At 39.1% G+C, this 21,950-nt stretch overlaps 1 protein-coding gene across 1 annotated transcript in view; it reads left to right on the top strand.

Moving 5' to 3' along the window:
• The window catches only part of CEP112 (centrosomal protein 112), a 1,492,843-nt gene that overhangs the window by 845,240 nt on the left and 625,653 nt on the right, over positions 1 to 21,950 (top strand). Inside the window, exon 21 of the mRNA XM_053707805.1 lies at positions 13,944 to 14,051. Within this exon, the coding sequence (XP_053563780.1) occupies positions 13,944 to 14,051 (108 nt within the window). The remainder of the gene's footprint in view (positions 1 to 13,943; positions 14,052 to 21,950) is intronic.

Genomic DNA, 21,950 nt, shown 5'->3' with positions numbered 1-21,950 from the left:
AGAAACGGACCAGCCTCTAATTCTACATCCTCTAAGCAAGAGGGTAATACTTCACAACCCAAACCAGCCTGGAGACCGATGCAAGGCTGGAACAAGGGTAAGCAGGCCAAGAAGCCTGCCACTGCTACCAAAACAGCATGAAGGGATGGCCCCCGATCCGGGACCGGATCTGGTGGGGGGCAGACTTTCTCTCTTTGCTCAGGCTTGGGCAAGAGATGTTCAGGATCCTTGGGCACTAGAAATAGTTTCTCAAGGTTATCTCCTGGAATTCAAGGAACTACCCCCAAGGGGAAGGTTCCACAGGTCTCAATTATCTTCAAACCAAATAAAAAGACAGGCATTCTTACATTGTGTAGAAGACCTGTTAAAGATGGGAGTAATTCATCCAGTTCCAATAGGAGAACAAGGGATGAGGTTTTACTCCAACCTGTTCATAGTTCCCAAAAAAGAGGGAACATTCAGACCAATTTTAGATCTCAAGATCCTAAACAAATTTCTCAGGTTTCCATCGTTCAAAATGGAAACCATTCGAACGATCCTTCCCACCATCCAGGAAGGTCAATTTATGACCACGGTGGATTTAAAGGATGCGTACCTACATATTCCTATCCACAAGGAACATCATCAGTTCCTAAGGTTCGCTTTTCTGGACAAGCATTACCAGTTTGTGGCACTTCCATTCGGATTAGCCACTGCTCCGAGAATTTTCACAAAGGTACTAGGGTCCCTTCTAGCGGTTCTAAGACCAAGGGGCATTGCAGTAGTACCTTACTTGGACGACATCCTGATTCAAGCGTCGTCTCTGTCAAAAGCAAAGGCTCATACGGACATCGTCCTAGCCTTTCTCAGTTCTCACGGATGGAAAGTGAACAAAGAAAAAAGTTCTCTGTCCCCGTCAACAAGAGTTCCTTCTTGGGAACAATAATAGATTCCTTAGAAATGAGGATTTTTCTGACAGAGGTCAGAAAATCAAAAATTCTAAGCTCTTGTCAAGTACTTCATTCTGTTCTTCGTCCTTCCATAGCGCAGTGCATGGAAGTAATAGGATTGATGGTTGCAGCAATGGACATAGTTCCTTTTGCACGAATTCATCTAAGACCATTACAACTGTGCATGCTCAGACAGTGGAATGGAGATTATACAGACTTGTCTCCGACGATTCAAGTAGATCAAAAGACCAGAGATTCACTCCGTTGGTGGCTGATCCTGGACAACCTGTCACAGGGAATGAGCTTCCGCAGACCAGAGTGGGTCATTGTCACGACCGACGCCAGTCTGGTGGGCTGGGGCGCGGTCTGGGAACCCCTGAAAGCTCAGGGTCTATGGTCTCGGGAAGAATCTCTTCTCCCGATAAACATTCTGGAACTGAGAGCGATATTCAATGCTCTCAAAGCTTGGCCTCAACTAGCAAAGGCCAAATTCATAAGGTTTCAATCAGACAACATGACGACTGTTGCATATATCAACCATCAGGGGGGAACAAGGAGTTCCCTGGCGATGGAGGAAGTGACCAAGATAATTCAATGGGCGGAGGATCACTCCTGCCACTTGTCTGCAATCCACATCCCAGGAGTGGAAAATTGGGAAGCGGATTTTCTGAGGAGTCAGACATTCCATCCGGGGGAGTGGGAACTCCATCCGGAAATCTTTGCCCAAATAACTCAATTATGGGGCATTCCAGACATGGATCTGATGGCCTCTCGTCAGAACTTCAAGGTTCCTTGCTACGGGTCAAGATCCAGGGATCCCAAGGCGACTCTAGTAGATGCACTAGTAACACCTTGGACCTTCAACCTAGCTTATGTATTCCCACCGTTTCCTCTCATTCCCAGGCTGGTAGCCAGGATCAATCAGGAGAGGGCTTTGGTGATCTTGATAGCTCCTGCGTGGCCACGCAGGACTTGATATGCAGACCTGGTGAATATGTCATCGGCTCCACCATGGAAGCTACCTTTGAGACAGGACCTTCTTGTTCAGGGTCCATTCGAACATCCGAATCTGGTTTCCCTCCAACTGACGGCTTGGAGATTGAACGCTTGATTTTATCAAAGCGTGGGTTTTCAGATTCTGTAATAGATACCCTGATTCAGGCTAGAAAGCCTGTAACTAGAAAAATTTACCATAAAATATGGAAAAAATATATCTGTTGGTGTGAATCTAAAGGATTCCCATGGAACAAGATAAAAATTCCTAAGATTCTATCCTTTCTACAAGAAGGTTTGGAGAAAGGATTATCTGCAAGTTCTCTGAAGGGACAGATCTCTGCTTTATCTGTTTTACTTCACAAAAGGCTGGCAGCTGTGCCAGACGTTCAAGCGTTTGTTCAGGCTCTGGTTAGAATCAAGCCTGTTTACAGACCTTTGACTCCTCCCTGGAGTCTAAATCTAGTTCTTTCAGTTCTTCAAGGGGTTCCGTTTGAACCCTTACATTCCGTAGATATTAAGTTATTATCTTGGAAAGTTTTGTTTTTGGTTGCAATTTCTTCTGCTAGAAGAGTTTCAGAGTTATCTGCTCTGCAGTGTTCTCCGCCCTATCTGGTGTTCCATGCAGATAAGGTGGTTTTGCGTACTAAGCCTGGTTTTCTTCCGAAAGTTGTTTCCAACAAAAATATTAACCAGGAGATAGTTGTACCTTCTTTGTGTCCGAATCCAGTTTCAAAGAAGGAACGTTTGTTACACAATTTGGACGTAGTCCGTGCTCTAAAATTCTATTTAGAGGCTACTAAAGACTTCAGACAAACATCTTCTTTGTTTGTTGTTTATTCTGGTAAAAGGAGAGGTCAAAAAGCAACTTCTACCTCTCTTTCTTTTTGGCTTAAAAGCATTATCCGATTGGCTTATGAGACTGCCGGACGGCAGTCTCCTGAAAGAATCACAGCTCACTCCACTAGGGCTGTGGCTTCCACATGGGCCTTCAAGAACGAGGCTTCTGTTGACCAGATATGTAAGGCAGCGACTTGGTCTTCACTGCACACTTTTGCCAAATTTTACAAATTTGATACTTTTGCTTCTTCGGAGGCTATTTTTGGGAGAAAGGTTTTGCAAGCCGTGGTGCCTTCCATTTAGGTGACCTGATTTGCTCCCTCCCTTCATCCGTGTCCTAAAGCTTTGGTATTGGTTCCCACAAGTAAGGATGACGCCGTGGACCGGACACACCTATGTTGGAGAAAACAGAATTTATGCTTACCTGATAAATTACTTTCTCCAACGGTGTGTCCAGTCCACGGCCCGCCCTGGTTTTTTTTAATCAGGTCTGATGAATTATTTTCTCTAACTACAGTCACCACGGTATCATATGGTTTCTCCTATGCATATTTCCTCCTGTACGTCGGTCGAATGACTGGGGTAGGCGGAGCCTAGGAGGGATCATGTGACCAGCTTTGCTGGGCTCTTTGCCATTTCCTGTTGGGGAAGAGAATATCCCACAAGTAAGGATGACGCCGTGGACCGGACACACCGTTGGAGAAAGTAATTTATCAGGTAAGCATAAATTCTGTTATTCAAAGTGAAAACTAGCCTTGTAATAATATGTAGCTGTGATTTTTACCATATTAGTTGTTTAAATGGACAGGCAACACCAGAATTGTTATTGTTTAAAAAGAAAGATAATCCCTTTATTACCCATTCCCCAGTTTTGCATAACCAACACTGTTATAGAAATACACTTTTTACCTTTGTGATTACCTTATATCTAAGTCTCTGCAAACTGCCCCCTTATTTCAGTTCTTTTGACAGACTTGCATTTTAGCCAATCAGTGCTCACTCCAGGGTAACTTCACGTGCATGAGCTCAATGTTATCTATATGAAACACATGAACTAATGCCCTCTAGTGGTTAAAATGCATTCAGATTAGAGCCAGTCTTCAAGGTCTAAGAAATTAGCACATGAACCTCCTAGAATTAGCTTTCAACTAAGAATACCAAGAGAACAAAGCAAAATTGGTGATAAAAGTAAATTGGAAAGTTGTTTAAAATTGCATTCCTTATCTGAATCATGAAAGTTTTTTTTGGTCTTGGCTGTCCCTTTAACCAATATAAGGGTAAAAGTTTGTTTAGTTTCTATAAAGTACTCTAGATTCGATTAAGTAATGGGTGCTGCCACGTTTGAAATTGTTTTCTGTTTATCTCTGTCTTCTGTGGAGAACAATTAGTGAAAGATATATAAACCAGGCAATAAAGTAGAGATTGTGTAAACAAGGCAGTGTGGAATCCCATACAACCTTGTTTTTATGAGTCCGTTTTATTGCCTTTTTTATATCTGCCCCTAATTGTTTGCAGCAGGACAGCGAGATAAGGTGAAAACTTAAGTTTAGACATGGCGGCGTCCATTACTGAATTTTCAGAGTTAAAGGACCAGTCAACACAGTAGATTTGCATAATCAACAAATGCAAGATAACAAGTCAATGCAAAAGATCTTAGGCCTCTATTTATCAAAGCGTCAACTATGGTGCATTCGCGGGCGTCAATACGCTCGCCAAACTTCGCCATATGTTGCGGCCGTGGACCTTAATACGCTCTCCATATTTATAAAAAAAACGTCTAAAACATGCGCGTCAAGTACGAGAATCGGACTGTTGTTAACAGTCATGGATGTCGAAGCGATTCTGGCTTTTCCCAACTTTATTTATATCTGTAGTACAGTCCACGAACATAGCACATACCTTTTTAGGACATGATTGTATATAGATATTGTAATTTTGTTTTTTTAAATACAATTTTAAAGATAGCAAGTAGCGACATGCTCTTAACAAAATGGAGAGGGAATTATGTTTTGTAAAAATTGTACTATTTTACTATGATTACGTTATATTTGCAACTTCTATGTGTGTGTATATACGGAGTATATGTATTTGAGATCTATCACTATTTGAAAGGGATAGGAAATAAAATATTTAATTTACAATAGTGGGAGCTAGCTGCTAATTGAGCCTATTATGTAGTTCTTTTGTTTTTGTATATTTATTATTGCGACAAGTTAGGTGCAAAACTGTGCACAAAATATGTAATCATTGATTTTTAAAGAGGCTAAGTTGGAGCATAATCCATTCAAAGCATTTTTTTATCTCTATATCTAATAATGCATTAAATGTAGATCAATAATATGTTGTTGTTTTTTTAAGTCTCCTTAATTGATGTGCTTTGTTTTCATTCTCTTGCTATCCTTTGTGTGAATGTGCTTTTCTTTTTACAAACTTTGAATTACAGGAAGGGAATGGTATTTATAATAAGGTATACATATTTAATAATGCCTTCCATTGAGTTTTATTAGGTGATATGCTTCACTCTAGCAGCATCGAACATAAGATTTGTTTTCTGATTCCCATTGACTACTATAGCATCCGCGACCTCTACGGCGGCGGATTGAAAACTATGTATGCTGCGTCGGATAAGACGCAAGCGTAAGTGGTCATTTTTTGATAACTTTCAAAAAGCTTCTAATTGTGTTGAAGAACACGGCGAATGCACAGAATTCCGCAACATTTCCAGAGGTTTTCTAGTCGCAGCGATCAGAGTTGAATTAAGAGCGCCGGATCGTATGTTACGTCACAAAACTCGAATTCTTCAGATCTTGAGACGTGGAATTCTGCCTTATTTTCAGTAGACGCTTTGATAAATAGAGGCCTAAGTCTGAACTTTAAATGAGTAGTAGATTATTTTTTTTTTGACAATTTTAAAAGTTATGTCTTTTTCCACTCCCCCTGTACCATGTGACAACCATCAGCCCATTACAAATGCATACAAGTACCATGTGACAGCAATCAGCCATTCACAAATGCATACACACTTATTCTTGCACATGCTCAGTAGGAGCTGGTGACCCAAAAAGTTTAAATATAAAAAGACTGTGCACATTTTGTTAATGGAAGTAAATTGGAAAGTTGTTTAAAATTGCATGCTCTATCTGAATAATGAAAGTTTAATTTTGATTGAGTGGCCCTTTAAATTACAGGAAAAGGGGACAAAATACATATTTAAAGTTTATTACAAAGTTTAACTACACATAATGAAACATTTTATATTACAGTCTCATACTATTTAATATCACTGTAAAGTGATGGTAAACTTATCAAGATTGAAACATACATAAGAAATAGGATGTTTAACGGTTCCTGAGGGGGTTAAAATTGCTCTGTAGTTTATCCTCCTTGCCCCCACCACTGCTGGCCAACTTTAAAGGAAACTTTTTTCCCCAGTTGTGACATATTCAACACTCATCCAATGTTTGTGCGTGCCATACGGCAAGAATCAGATTATGTAAAATAATATGTCTGTGCTACGAGGCCATTCACAGGGTTCTGGAAAGGCAGATTTTACCTTGAGATCTGTATAAGTGAAGTACCTACATTTCTGTATGTGAAGGAACAGCATGTATATTACAGTATAGCGCTCAATAACATAAGCAGCTTAAAGGGTCATAATAATCAGAAAATTATATTACAGTACACAGAGGACTGATGGTCACAAGCTGAGACGCCATTGATCCGATCATTAGCCCTAGTCGCACAACTCAGCTGTGTAACCAGTGCTCTCCTGGTCCCAAACAGTACTTCTACTCTATGTTTAACCCTTTTTGTGGGGGTTAAACACAGAGTAGTGAACGGCCCATAGTCTTAGAATTACATGCTCATAACAAATTAGAGCACGTCATTTTTAACCATTATTTACAAAATACAGATCGTTTTTTCAATATAACAATCGTTTTGCAGTCTCTATGAATGTGCTGGGCAGGGGCATTCCTTTGGTATTCTCAATGTTCTATGACAGGTCGCATTGTATTGTATAAACATACTCCAGGTCTTACTGATTTATCTTGTGAAATGGATGTAGTTTCAAAATACACAATGCACTTATTACACTGACAGAAAAAGACTATATATAAGTTATATTTCCCTACTCAGTAATTGTATTAACTTAAAATAAAAAAGACTGTTATCAGCATCGGCTGCTAAGTGACAAACTCACTCTCCCCCTACGATACTCTCTAATCCTGAGAGCTTTTCCAGTCACTGGGATGTCCAGGTTCAGCCCTTTTTCGGGAGAATTGAGATTTGCACCTGTTATGGTGAATGTGTTGATTTCAAGCCATGCTTGTAAATTTTATAGAATTGGGCTGTAATCCTCACTAGCTGAAAAGGGCAATTTCTCCAACATTGGTGTGTCCGGTCCACGGCGTCATCCTTACTTGTGGGAATATCTCTTCCCCAACAGGAAATGGCAAAGAGTCCCAGCAAAGCTGGCCATATAGTCCCTCCTAGGCTCCGCCCACCCCAGTCATTCTCTTTGCCGTTGCACAGGCAACATCTCCACGGAGATGGTTAAGAGTATGTGGTGTTTACTTGTAGTTTTTTAATTCTACTATCAAGAGTTTGTTATTTTAAAATAGTGCTGGTATGTACTATTTACTCTGAAGCAGAAAAAGATGAAGAATTCTGTTTGTGAGAGGAAGATGATTTTAGCAGACAGTAACTAAAATCGTTTGCTGTTTCCACATAGGACTGTTGAGATGAAGTAACTTCAGTTGGGGGAAACAGTTAGCAGACTTTTCTGCTTAAGGTATGACTAGCCATATTTCTAACAAGACTGTGTAATGCTGGAAGGCTGTCATTTCCCCTCATGGGGACCGGTAAGCCATTTTCTTAGTCTCAAACAGAATAAAGGGCTTAATATGGGCTATAAAACTGGTAGACACTTTTATGGGCAAAATCGATTGCTTTATTTGGGCATTTTATACATGTTTATGCTTGTAATTCACACTTATAAGCTTGGGGAACGTTTTTTTAACGTCAGGCACTGTGTTAGACACCTTTCCAGTCAGGAAGGGCCTTCCCAGTTGTAGGCTGAGCCTCATTTTCGCGCCATTAATGCGCAGTTACTTTTGAGAGCAAGACATGCAGATGCATGTGTGAGGATCTGAAAGTAGTTGGAAAAGTTCCTAGAAGGCTTCATCTGGTATCGTATTCCCCCCTGGGTTTGGTAAAGTCGCAGCAAAGTCTGTAGCTGGGACTGTAGAGGGGTTAAAACTGTAACCGGCTCCGGTTTCTTTATTTTAAGGGTTAAAGCTCTGAAAATTGGTGTGCAATACTTTGAATGCTTTAAGACACTGTGGTGGAAATTTGGTAAATTTTGAACAATTCCTTCATACTTTTTCACATATTCAGTAATAAAGTGTGCACTGTTTAAAATTTAAAGAGACAGTAACGGTTTTGTTTTAAAACGGTTTTTGTACTTTTTTGACAAGTTTAAACCTGTTTAACATGTCTGCACCTTCAGATAAGCTATGTTCTATATGTTTGAAGATCAATGTGTGTCCCCCTTCAAAATTGTGTGATAATTGTGCCATAGCGTCCAAACAAAGTAAGGACAGTATTGCCACAGATAGTAAAGTTGCCCAAGATGATTCATCAGATGAAGGGAGTAGACATAGTTCTACATCATCTCCTTCTGTGTCTACACCAGTTTTGCCCACGCAGGAGGCCCCTAGTACTTCTAGCGCGCCAATGCTTATTACTATGCAACAATTAACGGCAGTAATGGATAACTCCATAGCAAATATTTTATCCAAAATGCCTGCATATCAGAGAAAGCGTGATTGCTCTGTTTTAAACACTGTAGAGCAGGAGGGCGCTGATGATAATTGCTCTGTCATACCCTCACACCAATCTGAAGGGGTCATGAGGGAGGTTTTGTCGGATGGGGAAATTTCAGATTCAGGTAAAATATCTCAACAAGCAGAACCTGATGTTGTGACATTTAAATTTAAATTAGAGCATCTCCGCGCACTGCTTAAGGAGGTGTTATCTACTCTGGATGATTGTGACAACCTGGTCATTCCAGAAAAATTATGCAAGATGGACAAGTTCCTAGAGGTTCCGGTGCACCCTGACGCTTTTCCTATACCCAAGCGGGTGGCGGATATAGTGAATAAGGAGTGGGAGAAGCCCGGCATACCTTTTGTCCCCCCTCCTTTATTTATGAAATTATTTCCTATGGTCGACCCCAGAAAGGACTTATGGCAGACAGTCCCTAAGGTCGAGGGGGCAGTTTCTACTTTAAACAAGCGCACTACTATTCCTATCGAGTATAATTGTGCTTTCAAAGATCCTATGGATAAAAAATTGGAGGGTTTGCTTAAAAAGATTTTTGTACAGCAAGGTTACCTCCTGCAACCCATTTCGTGCATCATTCCTGTCACTACAGCAGCGTGGTTCTGGTTCGAGGAACTAGAAAATTCGCTCAGTAGAGAGACTCCGTATGAGGAGGTTATGGACAGAGTTCACGCACTCAAGTTGGCTAATTCTTTTATTTTAGATGCCACTTTGCAACTAGCTAGATTAGCGGCGAAAAATTCAGGGTTTGCAATTGTGACGCGCAGAGCGCTTTGGCTAAAGTCTTGGTCAGCGGATGTATCTTCCAAGACAAAATTACTTAATATCCCCTTCAAGGGTAAGACTCTCTTTGGGCCAGAATTGAAAGAGATTATTTCAGACATCACTGGGGGAAATGGCCATGCCCTCCCACAAGATAGGCCTTTCAAAGCCAAGAATAAGTCTAATTTTCGTTCCTTTCGCAATTTCAGGAACGGACCGGCCTCTAACTCTGCATCCTCTAAACAAGAGGGTAATGCCTCTCAAACCAAACCAGCCTGGAAACCGACGCAAGGCTGGAACAAGGGTAAGCAGGCCAAGAAGCCTGCTGCTGCTAACAAAACAGCATGAAGGAGTAGCCCCCAATCCGGGACCGGATCTAGTAGGGGGCAGACTCTCTCTCTTTGCTCAGGCTTGGGCAAGAGATGTTCAGGATCCCTGGACACTAGAAATAGTTTCTCAGGGTTATCTTCTGGAATTCAAGGAACTACCCCCAAGGGGAAGGTTCCACATGTCTCACTTATCCTCAAACCAAATAAAGAGACAGGCATTCTTACATTGTGTAGAAGACCTGTTAAAGATGGTATTGATACACCCAGTTCCAACGGCGGAACAAGGAATGGGTTTTTACTCAAATCTGTTTGTAGTTCCCAAAAAAGAGGGAACTTTCAGACCAATTCTGGATTTAAAGATCCTAAACAAATTTCTCAGAGTACTATCGTTCAAAATGGAAACCATTCGAATGATTCTACCCACAATCCAGGAAGGTCAATTTATGACTACCGTGGATCTAAAGGATGCGTATCTACATATTCCTATCCACAAAGAACATCATCAGTTCCTAAGGTTCGCCTTTCTGGACAAACATTACCAGTTTGTGGCCCTCCCATTCGGGTTAGCCACTGCTCCAAGGATTTTCACAAAGGTACTCGGATCCCTTCTAGCGGTTCTAAGACCAAGGGGCATTGCAGTAGTTCCGTACTTGGACGACATTCTAATACAAGCGTCGTCTCTTTCAAAGGCAAAGGCTCACACAGACATCGTTCTGGCCTTTCTCAGATCTCACGGATGGAAGGTGAACATAGAAAAAAGTTCCCTGTCTCCGTCGACAAGAGTTCCCTTCTTGGGAACAATAATAGATTCCTTAGAAATGAGGATTTTCCTGACAGAAGTCAGAAAGTCAAAACTTCTAAACGCTTGTCAAGTTCTTCATTCTATTCCTCGTCCTTCCGTAGCTCAGTGCATGGAAGTAGTAGGATTGATGGTTGCAGCAATGGACATAGTTCCTTTTTCGCGAATTCATCTAAGACCATTACAACTGTGCATGCTGAAACAGTGGAATGGGGACTATACAGACTTGTCTCCAGTGATTCAAGTAGATCAGAAGACCAGAGACTCACTCCGTTGGTGGCTAACCCTGGACCACCTGTCCCAGGGAATGAGCTTCCGCAGACCAGAGTGGGTCATCGTCACGACCGACGCCAGTCTAGTGGGCTGGGGCGCGGTCTGGAAATCCCTGAAAGCTCAGGGACTATGGTCTCGGGAAGAGTCTCTTCTCCCGATAAACATTCTGGAACTGAGAGCGATATTCAATGCTCTTAGGGCTTGGCCTCAACTAGCAAAGGCCAGATTCATAAGATTCCAATCAGACAACATGACGACTGTTGCTTATATCAATCATCAGGGGGGAACAAGGAGTTCCCTGGCGATGAAAGAAGTGACCAAAATAATAAAATGGGCAGAGGATCACTCCTGCCACCTATCTGCGATCCACATCCCAGGTGTGGAAAACTGGGAGGCGGATTATCTGAGTCGTCAGACATTCCATCCGGGGGAGTGGGAACTCCACCCGGAGATCTTTGCCCAGTTGACTCAATTATGGGGCATTCCAGATATGGATCTGATGGCGTCTCGTCAGAACTTCAAGGTTCCTTGCTACGGGTCCAGATCCAGGGATCCCAAGGCGACTCTAGTGGATGCACTAGTAGCGCCTTGGACCTTCAACCTAGCCTATGTGTTTCCACCGTTTCCTCTCATTCCCAGGCTGGTAGCCAGGATCAAGCAGGAGAGGGCCTCGGTGATCTTGATAGCTCCTGCGTGGCCACGCAGGACTTGGTATGCAGACCTGGTGAATATGTCATCGGTGCCACCATGGAAGCTACCTTTGAGACAGGATCTTCTTGTTCAGGGTCCATTCGAACATCCAAATCTGGTCTCCCTCCAGCTGACGGCTTGGAAATTGAACGCTTGATTCTATCAAAGCGTGGGTTTTCAGATTCTGTGATAGATACTCTAGTTCAAGCCAGAAAACCGGTAACTAGAAAAATTTACCATAAAATATGGAAAAGATATATCTGCTGGTTTGAATCCAAGGGATTCTTATGGAATAAGATCAAAATCCCTAGGATCCTTTCCTTTCTACAAGAGGGTTTGGATAAAGGATTATCAGCGAGTGCTCTAAAGGGACAGATTTCTGCTTTATCTGTCTTATTACACAAACGACTGGCAGCTGTGCCAGATGTTCAAGCATTTGTTCAGGCTCTGGTTAGGATCAAGCCTGTTTACAGACCTTTGACTCCTCCCTGGAGTTTAAATCTAGTTCTTTCAGTTCTTCAAGGGGTTCCGTTTGAACCTCTACATTCCATAGATATTAAATTGTTATCTTGGAAAGTTTTGTTTTTGGTTGCTATTTCTTCTGCTAGAAGAGTTTCTGAGTTATCTGCTCTGCAGTGTTCTCCGCCCTATCTGGTGTTCCATGCAGATAAGGTTGTTTTGCGTACTAAGCCTGGTTTTCTTCCAAAGGTTGTTTCTAACAAAAATATTAACCAGGAGATAGTTGTTCCTTCTTTGTGTCCGAATCCAGTTTCAAAGAAGGAACGTTTGTTACACAATTTAGACGTAGTCCGTGCTCTAAAATTCTATTTAGAAGCAACAAAAGAGTTCAGACAAACTTCTTCTCTGTTTGTCGTCTATTCTGGTAAAAGGAGAGGTCAAAAAGCGACTTCTACCTCTCTTTCTTTTTGGCTTAAAAGCATCATCCGATTGGCTTACGAGACTGCCGGACGGCAACCTCCAGAAAGAATCACAGCTCACTCCACTAGGGCTGTGGCTTCCACATGGGCCTTCAAGAACGAGGCTTCTGTTGATCAGATATGTAAGGCAGCGACTTGGTCTTCACTGCACACTTTTGCCAAATTTTACAAATTTGATACTTTTGCTTCTTCAGAGGCTATTTTTGGGAGAAAGGTTTTGCAAGCCGTGGTGGCTTCTGTTTAGGTAACCTGATTTGCTCCCTCCCTTCATCCGTGTCCTAAAGCTTTGGTATTGGTTCCCACAAGTAAGGATGACGCCGTGGACCGGACACACCAATGTTGGAGAAAACAGAATTTATGCTTACCTGATAAATTACTTTCTCCAACGGTGTGTCCGGTCCACGGCCCGCCCTGGTTTTTTAATCAGGTTTGATGAATTATTTTCTCTAACTACAGTCACCACGGCACCCTATAGTTTCTCCTGTTTTGTTTTTTTCCTCCTGTCCGTCGGTCGAATGACTGGGGTGGGCGGAGCCTAGGAGGGACTATATGGACAGCTTTGCTGGGACTCTTTGCCATTTCCTGTTGGGGAAGAGATATTCCCACAAGTAAGGATGACGCCGTGGACCGGACACACCGTTGGAGAAAGTAATATCAGGTAAGCATAAATTCTGTTTTCTATAGTTCTGTTGGAGGATTTAATGTGTATTTTTCACAAAACTTGCTGTGGAATCTTTGCCCCTCTACAAATAACCAATAATAATACATTTTATTATGTATTTGTTTACATAAAACCATATACAATAAATCATTGCAGGATTCCTTTAATAGCCGCCATTGTCATCTCTGATTTGGTACACAAAAGCAAGAGGTATTTAATGTCCTTTTTATCTGTTATTTAGGAGTCAATAAAACAGAAAAGGCTATCACTCAAAATATAAACTAGTGACATAGAACGGTTCGTTTTGTTTATTTTTATGTCCCTTTAATGTTGGTACAATTGCAATGTGTGATATTAACATGCATGTAGAGGCTTGTAAATATGAAGCCCTCCCAGTATGTGCGTTTATAAAAAAAAAAAATGTATGTCCCTTTTAAAAACTACACTGCAAACAAAATACATAGAAAATTATATATGTTATGGGAATGTAAATGTGTTTCATCTCCCTTTAAATGTAAGATCATAAGTGACTGAAGCCACCAGTGCTTGTACGCAGGGTGCCCACCGGTGTCGAAATAGAAATGCTCATTTGTGTTTTCATTGTGAAAGTGATTAACATATTTAATTGCTGCTCTTTCATATGCATGATAGAAAGTGTCTGTAGCTTAATATCCCTTTAATGAGCAGAACTGTTTGTGCCAACTGCATAACATTGAATGTTAATTGCTTGGTTACCAGATGTTTGAGCATATTCTGCACAGTGTCAGGAAGCTCAGTGCATGAGAAGATGCGTCCGGCCATTCGCACCTGTTAAACACTTTATTGCACATCACTTAGACAACCATTTTATTAAACTCAACATAAACGCTCTTTTCTTTTCCACAGATGGAAAAAGTTGAAGGAGACCTCAGTCTTTCAAAATTTCTTAGAGAAAAACAAACCAAGGAATATACCCGGCAGCTAGAGGAACTCAAGCAAAGCTATGAGCAGAAGGTGAGAGGCCAGGGCATGCGGCTTTAGCACTGTGTCATGGGTAACAAGTTTATGCAGACTGCTCTGCCAACCAGTTGACTACAGATATTCTAAACCTATCAAAGGTCAGGAGCAGGGTTCTCCAACCTTTAAGGACCCGCATTTTAATTAAAGGGATACTAAAGCCAATTTATCCATCTGTTTTAGCTTAAAGGGACAGTAAAGTCATAATTAGACTTTCATGAATCAGACAGAGCATATACAATTTTAAACACCTTTACAATTTACTTCTATTTTTTAATTTGCTTCCTTCTCTTGTTATCCTTTGCTGAAAGGTTTATCTAGGTAAGCTTAGGAGCAGCAAATAACCTAGTTTCTAGCTGCTGATTGGTGGCTGCAGATATATACCGATTGTCATTGGCTCACCCATGTGTTTAGTTAGAAACCAGTAGTGCATTGCTGCTCCGTCAACAAATTATACCCAGAGAAATAAACAAATGTGTTTAAAATTGTATGTTCTACCTAAATCATGAAAGAAAATTGTGGCTTACATGTCCCTTTGAAGAAGGTATTTCGAAAATGTATTACAATTTATTTATTTTTATTTTTTTGGGGGGGAATGAATAAAACAGCTTTGTTGTACTTTCCCACCAACAGGGCATAAGTCCACTTATGCTCCAACATACTCATTGAGCAATTAGTGCCTTAAGAGCATTTCCTGATTATTTAAACAAAAGGAACATGAAACCTAACATTTTTCTTTCATGATTAACACAGCGCATTCAATTATATAAAAAAAAAAATTCTAATTTACTTTTGTTCTTAAATTTGCTTTGTTTTCATAGTATTCTTTGTTGAAGAGGTACCTAGGTAGGTACTGTGCACATGTATTGAACACTACATGGCAGAGAAATCTACTGCCATCTACTGCTCTTGCAAATGTATAGCATTTTTACAAAACATCCACACCCCTGAGCTTACTTTCCTGCTTTTCAACAAATACCAAGAAAACAAAGAAAATTTAATAATAGAACTAAATTGGAACGTTGTTTAATAATGCATGCTCTATCTCAATCATGAAAGAAAAGTTTTGTGTTTCATATCCCTTTAAATTTAACAGCTTTAAAGTAACATCCAATGTGTTTTCCACTCTAGTTGGTGATTGATGGCTACACACAATTTGTGATGGGGCACACTGAGCCATTGTTAGCTTACAATCAGCAGTGCATTGCTGAACCAGAGCTGACTTTAACTGTGTGTTAAGCTCTTTGATGGGGTTAAACACACAGTTCTCTAAACCTATGTATGACTCTCTCTAAAATGGAGGGGTCTCTTACCCTTCTAGGAATTGATTTCTGATTGGTTGGAATACTGGAATTCCCTTAAAGGAACACTGAACACTCAATGCATTTTATAAGCATAGTATTGAGGTTATTCCCCACCCCCCTCTAGTCATGGTTGCTGCCATGTTGAAATCTATCTTTCACTACTTTTCAGCGCTGACCTGTTTGCACATGTGCAACAATTCTCCTACAGATACCTGCAGTGTATTCTAGGCTCCATAATAGCAGCACCCATGATTAGAGGGAGGAGCATGAATTGTATTTTTTGTTCAGCGTACCTTTAATGTAAAAAATATTGATGAAGTTAACATGGTGCATAAATTGTGGTTCTGAATGGTGTCCCAGTGTAGTGGAAAGGCCTTAAATTTCCAAAATATTTACACCAATCACTTTTTATATTGGGATAGACAGCATTGTAATTTTTTTTTTTTTATTACACAATGTGGAAAATATTACTATAGCTTATTTAGTGAAAGATATAAAGCTTCAAGTCCAATTTATACTCATATGGAACTACTCAATGTGTGGGGATATCAAGCCCTGTACACAACTTACAATCTAGTTTAAAGTTCCATGGATTTATATTTTCAGGTGCTTGTGACTTTGGATTGAGTGAACACATTTCTTTGAAATTTGTCAGTTTTGTGTGTGAACTGAAAATGCAGATATTTTTAAGTAAATTAATTTTTTCCATTGATGAGATAGAAGATAGATACATAGATAGATAGATGAATAGATAGAAGATAGATAGATATTTAGAGAGATAGATACATAGAGAGATGTATATCTAGATAGAGAGATAGCTTGGTAGACAGAAAGATAAATGATAGATAGAGAGCTAAGATAGATAGATAGATAGAAGATAGATATTTTGATAGATGGATACATTGATAGATGAATAGATATAAGATAGATATTTAGAGAGATAGATAGATGGATAGATAGAAGATATTTAGATAGAGAGATACACACACACACACACACACATATATATATATGTAGGTAGATAGGTGATAGATAGATAGAAAGATAGATATTTAGACAGACAGATAAATAAAAGATAGATAGATTGATTCATAGAGAGATAAGATAGATAGAAGATATTTAGATAGACACACACACATATATATATATATATTTATACATAGGTAGGTAGATAGGTGATAGATAGATACACGTACATACCAGGTATACTGGCAGCAGTCTCACTCTACTTACATTCTGTTTGGCTCCCTTTTCCTCTCCCTCTCATTTTCACCTATTTCCTGTCGTTACTTTGTTTATCTATCTGCATCTCCCTCTCTTTTCTCACTAGGAGCTAGCTGAACATGTCAGGTAAGCCAATGACGAAGCATATATGTGCAGCCACCAATCAGCTCCCAGTAGTGCATTGCTGCTCCTGAGCCTATATATTGGCTTGATTTATGAGGTGGCGTTTGCAGCTATTAGGACAGGATTACATAAGCGAGACTGCTGCCAAATATTTAAAAAATAGGTAACTGCCTTTTCCTCTCCACCACCTTAATTACTTTAACACTTTGGGGTGATTGACATGCCCTGCGCTAGTGCAATTAGTTGCGTCTGAGCAGGGGGCGGCATTGCACAAGAAACCTCTTGTGCAATGTTACATTTTGCCGCACAATGCAACATCGCAAGTGGTGATTACAGGCCGACAGTTTCACTACTCGCAAATCTCTCCACCTGCAATGATGGTACATTTTGCCAAATGTATACTTTTCAACAAAAGATACCTAGAGAACAAAGTAAATTATATAATAGAAGTACATTGGAATGCTGTTTAAAATCACATGCTCTATCTGAATCTTGAAAGAGAAAATTTGTATTTTATGTCCCTTTAAGGTAACTCTTTTCAGTATGCATATTAATTAGTCCCCTTTCATATGTATTATAGTTTTTTTACTTTAATATTCTTCAAACACAAATTATCTCAATATGGAGCCAAAATACTTTTGTAATTGAGGGTTTTGTTTGGAGACTGGTGAGAATACTAAAAACGTACCTTACTGCTAAAATTAACTGCATTATTATTGCATTTCTAAATGGTAGAACCCGCTGAATAAATAAAAAAAAATATTTTCACTACCATTGACCACTTCTGAGTTATAACTTGAAGGTGCATGAAACCCAAAATTTTCTATCTTGATTCAGATCGAACATACAACTTTAAACAACTTTTTAGTTTACCTCTATTATTTAATTTGCTTCATTCTTTTGGTACCCTTTGTTGAAGAAGCAGTAATGCACTACTGGGAGCTAGCTAAAAGCCAATGAAAGCATATCTGTGCAGCCCCCAATCAGCAGCTTTCGAGCCTACCTATGCTTACTTTTCAACAAAGCATACAAAGACAACAAAACAAATTAGATAAAATAAATACATTTGAAAGTTATTTGAAATCTGAATCGTAAAGGAAACCAATTTGGGTTTCATGTCCCTTTAATTAATATAATTTTTGTCTTGTATTAAGTCCTCCCCATATAAGAATTGGGTATTATTTTGTCTTGTTCCAGTGTTTCTATTGGATATTATTTTGTAATGGTCCCTGTGTTTCAATGGATTTGCTCCCCTGCCGGGCTTAGAAAAAACTCCAACAAATCGTACGCGCAAATTGTTATCCATTCTTCTTGCCTCAATGAGGAATTCACAACTTAAGAACTGATGTCACTTATTTTCTCTTTTTTTTTGGAGTAAGAGGTTACAAAACTGTATTCTGTGCTCAGCATGGTCTTTGTAGACCACCCACAAGTCACAGCAAGCACCTTGTTTGTCTGATAGCCATTTTCATTCCACAAATGGGTAGCAGATATTTTACTTTTAAAATCCTTGGCTCAGACATAAACTTTTTTTAAAAAAAAAAAAGGCTTAGCAGTGCTTTTGCCATGACTGATGTCATAGATACATCCGGTGGCCTAACACAACGTAGAGGGGGGTTGTACATTTTTAACAAAAAACAGGTCTGGGAATTGTTTAGAAAGTGTAAGTTTTGCTGTCTTTAAAGGGATGGAAAAATGAAAAAAATTAAAATATCTATTTTGTATACATGTAATTTTTAATGATTTATAATTTTGTGCTTGATTGGTGATATATACTTTTATATCCCTTTAAAGGCTTATTAAAGTCACTGCATTGCAAAATAAATGCACTGTCATTTTATTGGCATAGATAAAACACATTTTGCAAATCAAGTGCAGATCAGGGATGTACCCCTTGAAAAGGGTGCTGGAGTTCCTTGTCTCCTTTGCTGTGGCCAATAAGCAACAAATGTAAACGGGTGTGTGCTCTGATCTAAGCAATCACTTTGTAGAATGATGTAGGGTTTGATCATTGCAGCATACAGAAGTATAACAGAGCAAATTCAGTATTTTTGGCATAGATATAGAGATTAAAAAAAATAATTCACTACTAAATTGAATTTTTTTTTGATAGCACCAAATTTCTTAAATATCAAGCTGTGTTCACAGCTCATCAAGTTTGTTTAAAAATGTTTTTATTTCCTTTCTTATAGGGAATATTAAACTTTCAGGATTGATTCAGATAGAGCATGCAATTTTAAAGAACTTTCTCATTCACTTAGATTATTAAACTTGCTTTGTTCTTTTGGTATTGTTTATTGGAGAGTAAATCTAAGTAGACTGATAGGAGCTTAAGCGTCTGCATTTGTCTTAAAGTGAATGTAAACTTTCACGAATCAGTGCCCAGTTTTTAAAATATACCATTAAAAACAGGGGCACTTTCATTCATGAAAGTTTGCATTGCAGCGGTTTTGTTACAATACTTACCTTTTTCTTATTGCAAGCCGGACCAGCGATCCCCCGCCCGCTTCTCATGCTGGGTTTAGCACAGAAATGACAAAACGGCTTCCTCCAATCACGGCGTGGCCTCAGTAAATGTTTGCTCTGGGGGGGGGGGGGAACGCCATGATTGGAGGAAGCCGGATTTGTCATTGCTGACGTAAGTACAGAGGAGCTGCACACGGGGGAATCGCTGGTCCTGCTTGGAAGAAGAAAAAGGTAAGTATTGTAACAAAACCGCTCCAATGTAAATTTTCATGAATGAAAGTGCCCCTGTTTTTAATAGTATTTTTGAAAAACAGGAACTAATTTGTGAAAGTTTACATTCACTTTAAAGGGACATGAAACACACATTTTTTCTTTTGTGATTTAGAAAAAAACATGCAATTTTAAACAACTTTTCGAATTTACATCCATTATCTAACTTGCTTCATTCTCTTGATATACATTGCTGAAAAGCATATCTAGATAGGCTCAGTAGCTGCTGATTGGTTGCTGCACATAGATGCCTCGTATGATTGGCTCACACATGTGCATTGCTATTTATTCAACAAAAGATATCTACAGAATGAAACAAATTAGATAATAGAAGTAAAATGGAATGTTGTTTAAAATTGTATTCTCTATCTGAATCATGAAAGAAATGTTTTGGGTTTAGTGTCCCTTTAAGCATCCGATGGGAGCAGCAATTACAATTATGTATAACATTGCTTTAAACAATGTTGCAAACACTGCTGCCAGATGGCTAAAGACACGTGCACGCTCCTGAGCTTACTTAGGATTACTCTTTAAGAATGAATACCAAGGGAAATAAGCAAAATTGATAATGGAAGTAAATTGAAAAGTTGTTTAAAACGTCATTAGCTATCCCATCCATTTAAGATTAATTTTTACTTTACTGTCCTTTAAAATCTGGTGCAGTAAAAAAAAAAAAACATTCTAACAGTAGCATTAATTCTCATTGGCTGATAAAAGCAATCCCCCCTCTGCAGAATATACTTTACTCCAAAAAGTAGGTTTATTCATTGTGGGAACATCCATTAAAAATTGTATCCTCCTTAACACAAAAACATACAAAACATTTTTTCATGCTTCTTTATGATGCAGAGAATACTAGGAGGAACGGATTTGTACAGATGTGCTAACTAGGTACGTAATATTATGTTATCCGGGGTAAGTTGTTAGGTAGATTGTTAAATAAACTTATTTGTAAAACTTCATAGGCTATGAATAAAAGTGTCAATTATGCAGAATCCCTACAGGTTTATTTGTTATAAGGCCTTTTCATGTCATCCATTTGTAGTGTACATATACAAACCATGTCTGGGCCCACAACTTGTATGGGCTTCTAGAGTGTAGAAAATGGCACAAAGGTTATTCTGGGTGCTTAAAATATAGTAGAATGAGTGAAGAACGGAGTACAGTCTAGATCGCTTTATAGATGCCAACCTGACAGCAGGGTTTATCAGTGTATACATTTTGATGCATCTCAACAGAAGTCCATGTAGTACTCTGCTCTTGGATATGGCTTTTCCACCTGAATGTTTTCATGTATCCAAAGCCAATAATATAGTTTTGTTTTTACTAGTTAATTTAAATATACAAAGCAATGACTATGACGGCAAGATAAAAAGTACAATATAATATAAGACAACTGTCAAAATGAAACAAACAAATACAGGGGGAATTGAGGGCCCTGTTCCCGTACAGTACAGTACAGTACAATATTCAATTACTATTCAATAAAAACAGTATCGTGCCTGTAAAACAGTGACAATTACTGTAGTAATATTCGCCTGACACGGAGTGCACTGCAATGCTGTAAACGGACCAAACTGTGAATAACAAAATTGCGCCAGTCGCCTTTCTCAAAATCTCGCGATGAGTACAGTACTGTTTCAAAGACCTTGAAGATTGGAACTCAACGTCGTATTAGTACGAATTCCTGTAAATTATATATATATATACATATATATATATATATATATATATATATATATATATATATGTCTTGTCACTCACCATATTTTTACATTATAAAGCAGATTAAATCTAAATTCACTTGCTTAAAGAGATGACCAATTCTAGACCTTAACAGTTCTACTTAAACACCTTTAGATTGTAATATAAAATGTTTAATTGTGCATTAAATTGTAAGACACTTTTATTACTTCATTTACCCCCCAAATTTGAAAAGTTGGGATGTTCCCAATTCTTAGAACTGGAAGAACACACAGAATAGTTAACAAGCACAGCTCTGCTTCATATCTGCCCCTATTTGGATACAACACAGGTGATATACTGTAAAACAATGTAAATATTGCTAACAAAATGGCAGTAGCAAGCCTTGTCTACTCCAGAAAAAAAGTCTGAGAAAAAAGTTTATCAAAATTACATCAAGTGGTGAGAGGGATCTGGCCATTTAAAAACAATTGCAACAAACAAAATGTTAATGCATACACAGCTAAAGAAAAGTCTTCTACTTAAAGGGACATGAAACCCGAACATTTCCTTTTATGATTTAGGTAGAACATACAATTTTAAACAACTTTCTAGTTTACTTCTATTATCAAATTTGCTTCATTCTCTTGGTATCATTTGTTGAAGGAGCAGCAATTCACTACTGGTTTCTAACTGAACACATGGGTGAGCCAATGACAATCGGTATATATATGCAGCCACCAATCAGCAGCTAGAACCTAGGTTCTTTGCTGCTCCTGAGCTTACCTAGATAAACCTTTCATCAAAGGATAACAAGAGAAGGAAG

The sequence above is a fragment of the Bombina bombina genome, chromosome 1 (genome assembly GCF_027579735.1).
Source record: "Bombina bombina isolate aBomBom1 chromosome 1, aBomBom1.pri, whole genome shotgun sequence".
Lineage (NCBI taxonomy): Eukaryota > Metazoa > Chordata > Amphibia > Anura > Bombinatoridae > Bombina > Bombina bombina.
Note: the sequence above shows the minus strand (reverse complement) of the source record. Positions and strands in the feature narration are given on the sequence as shown.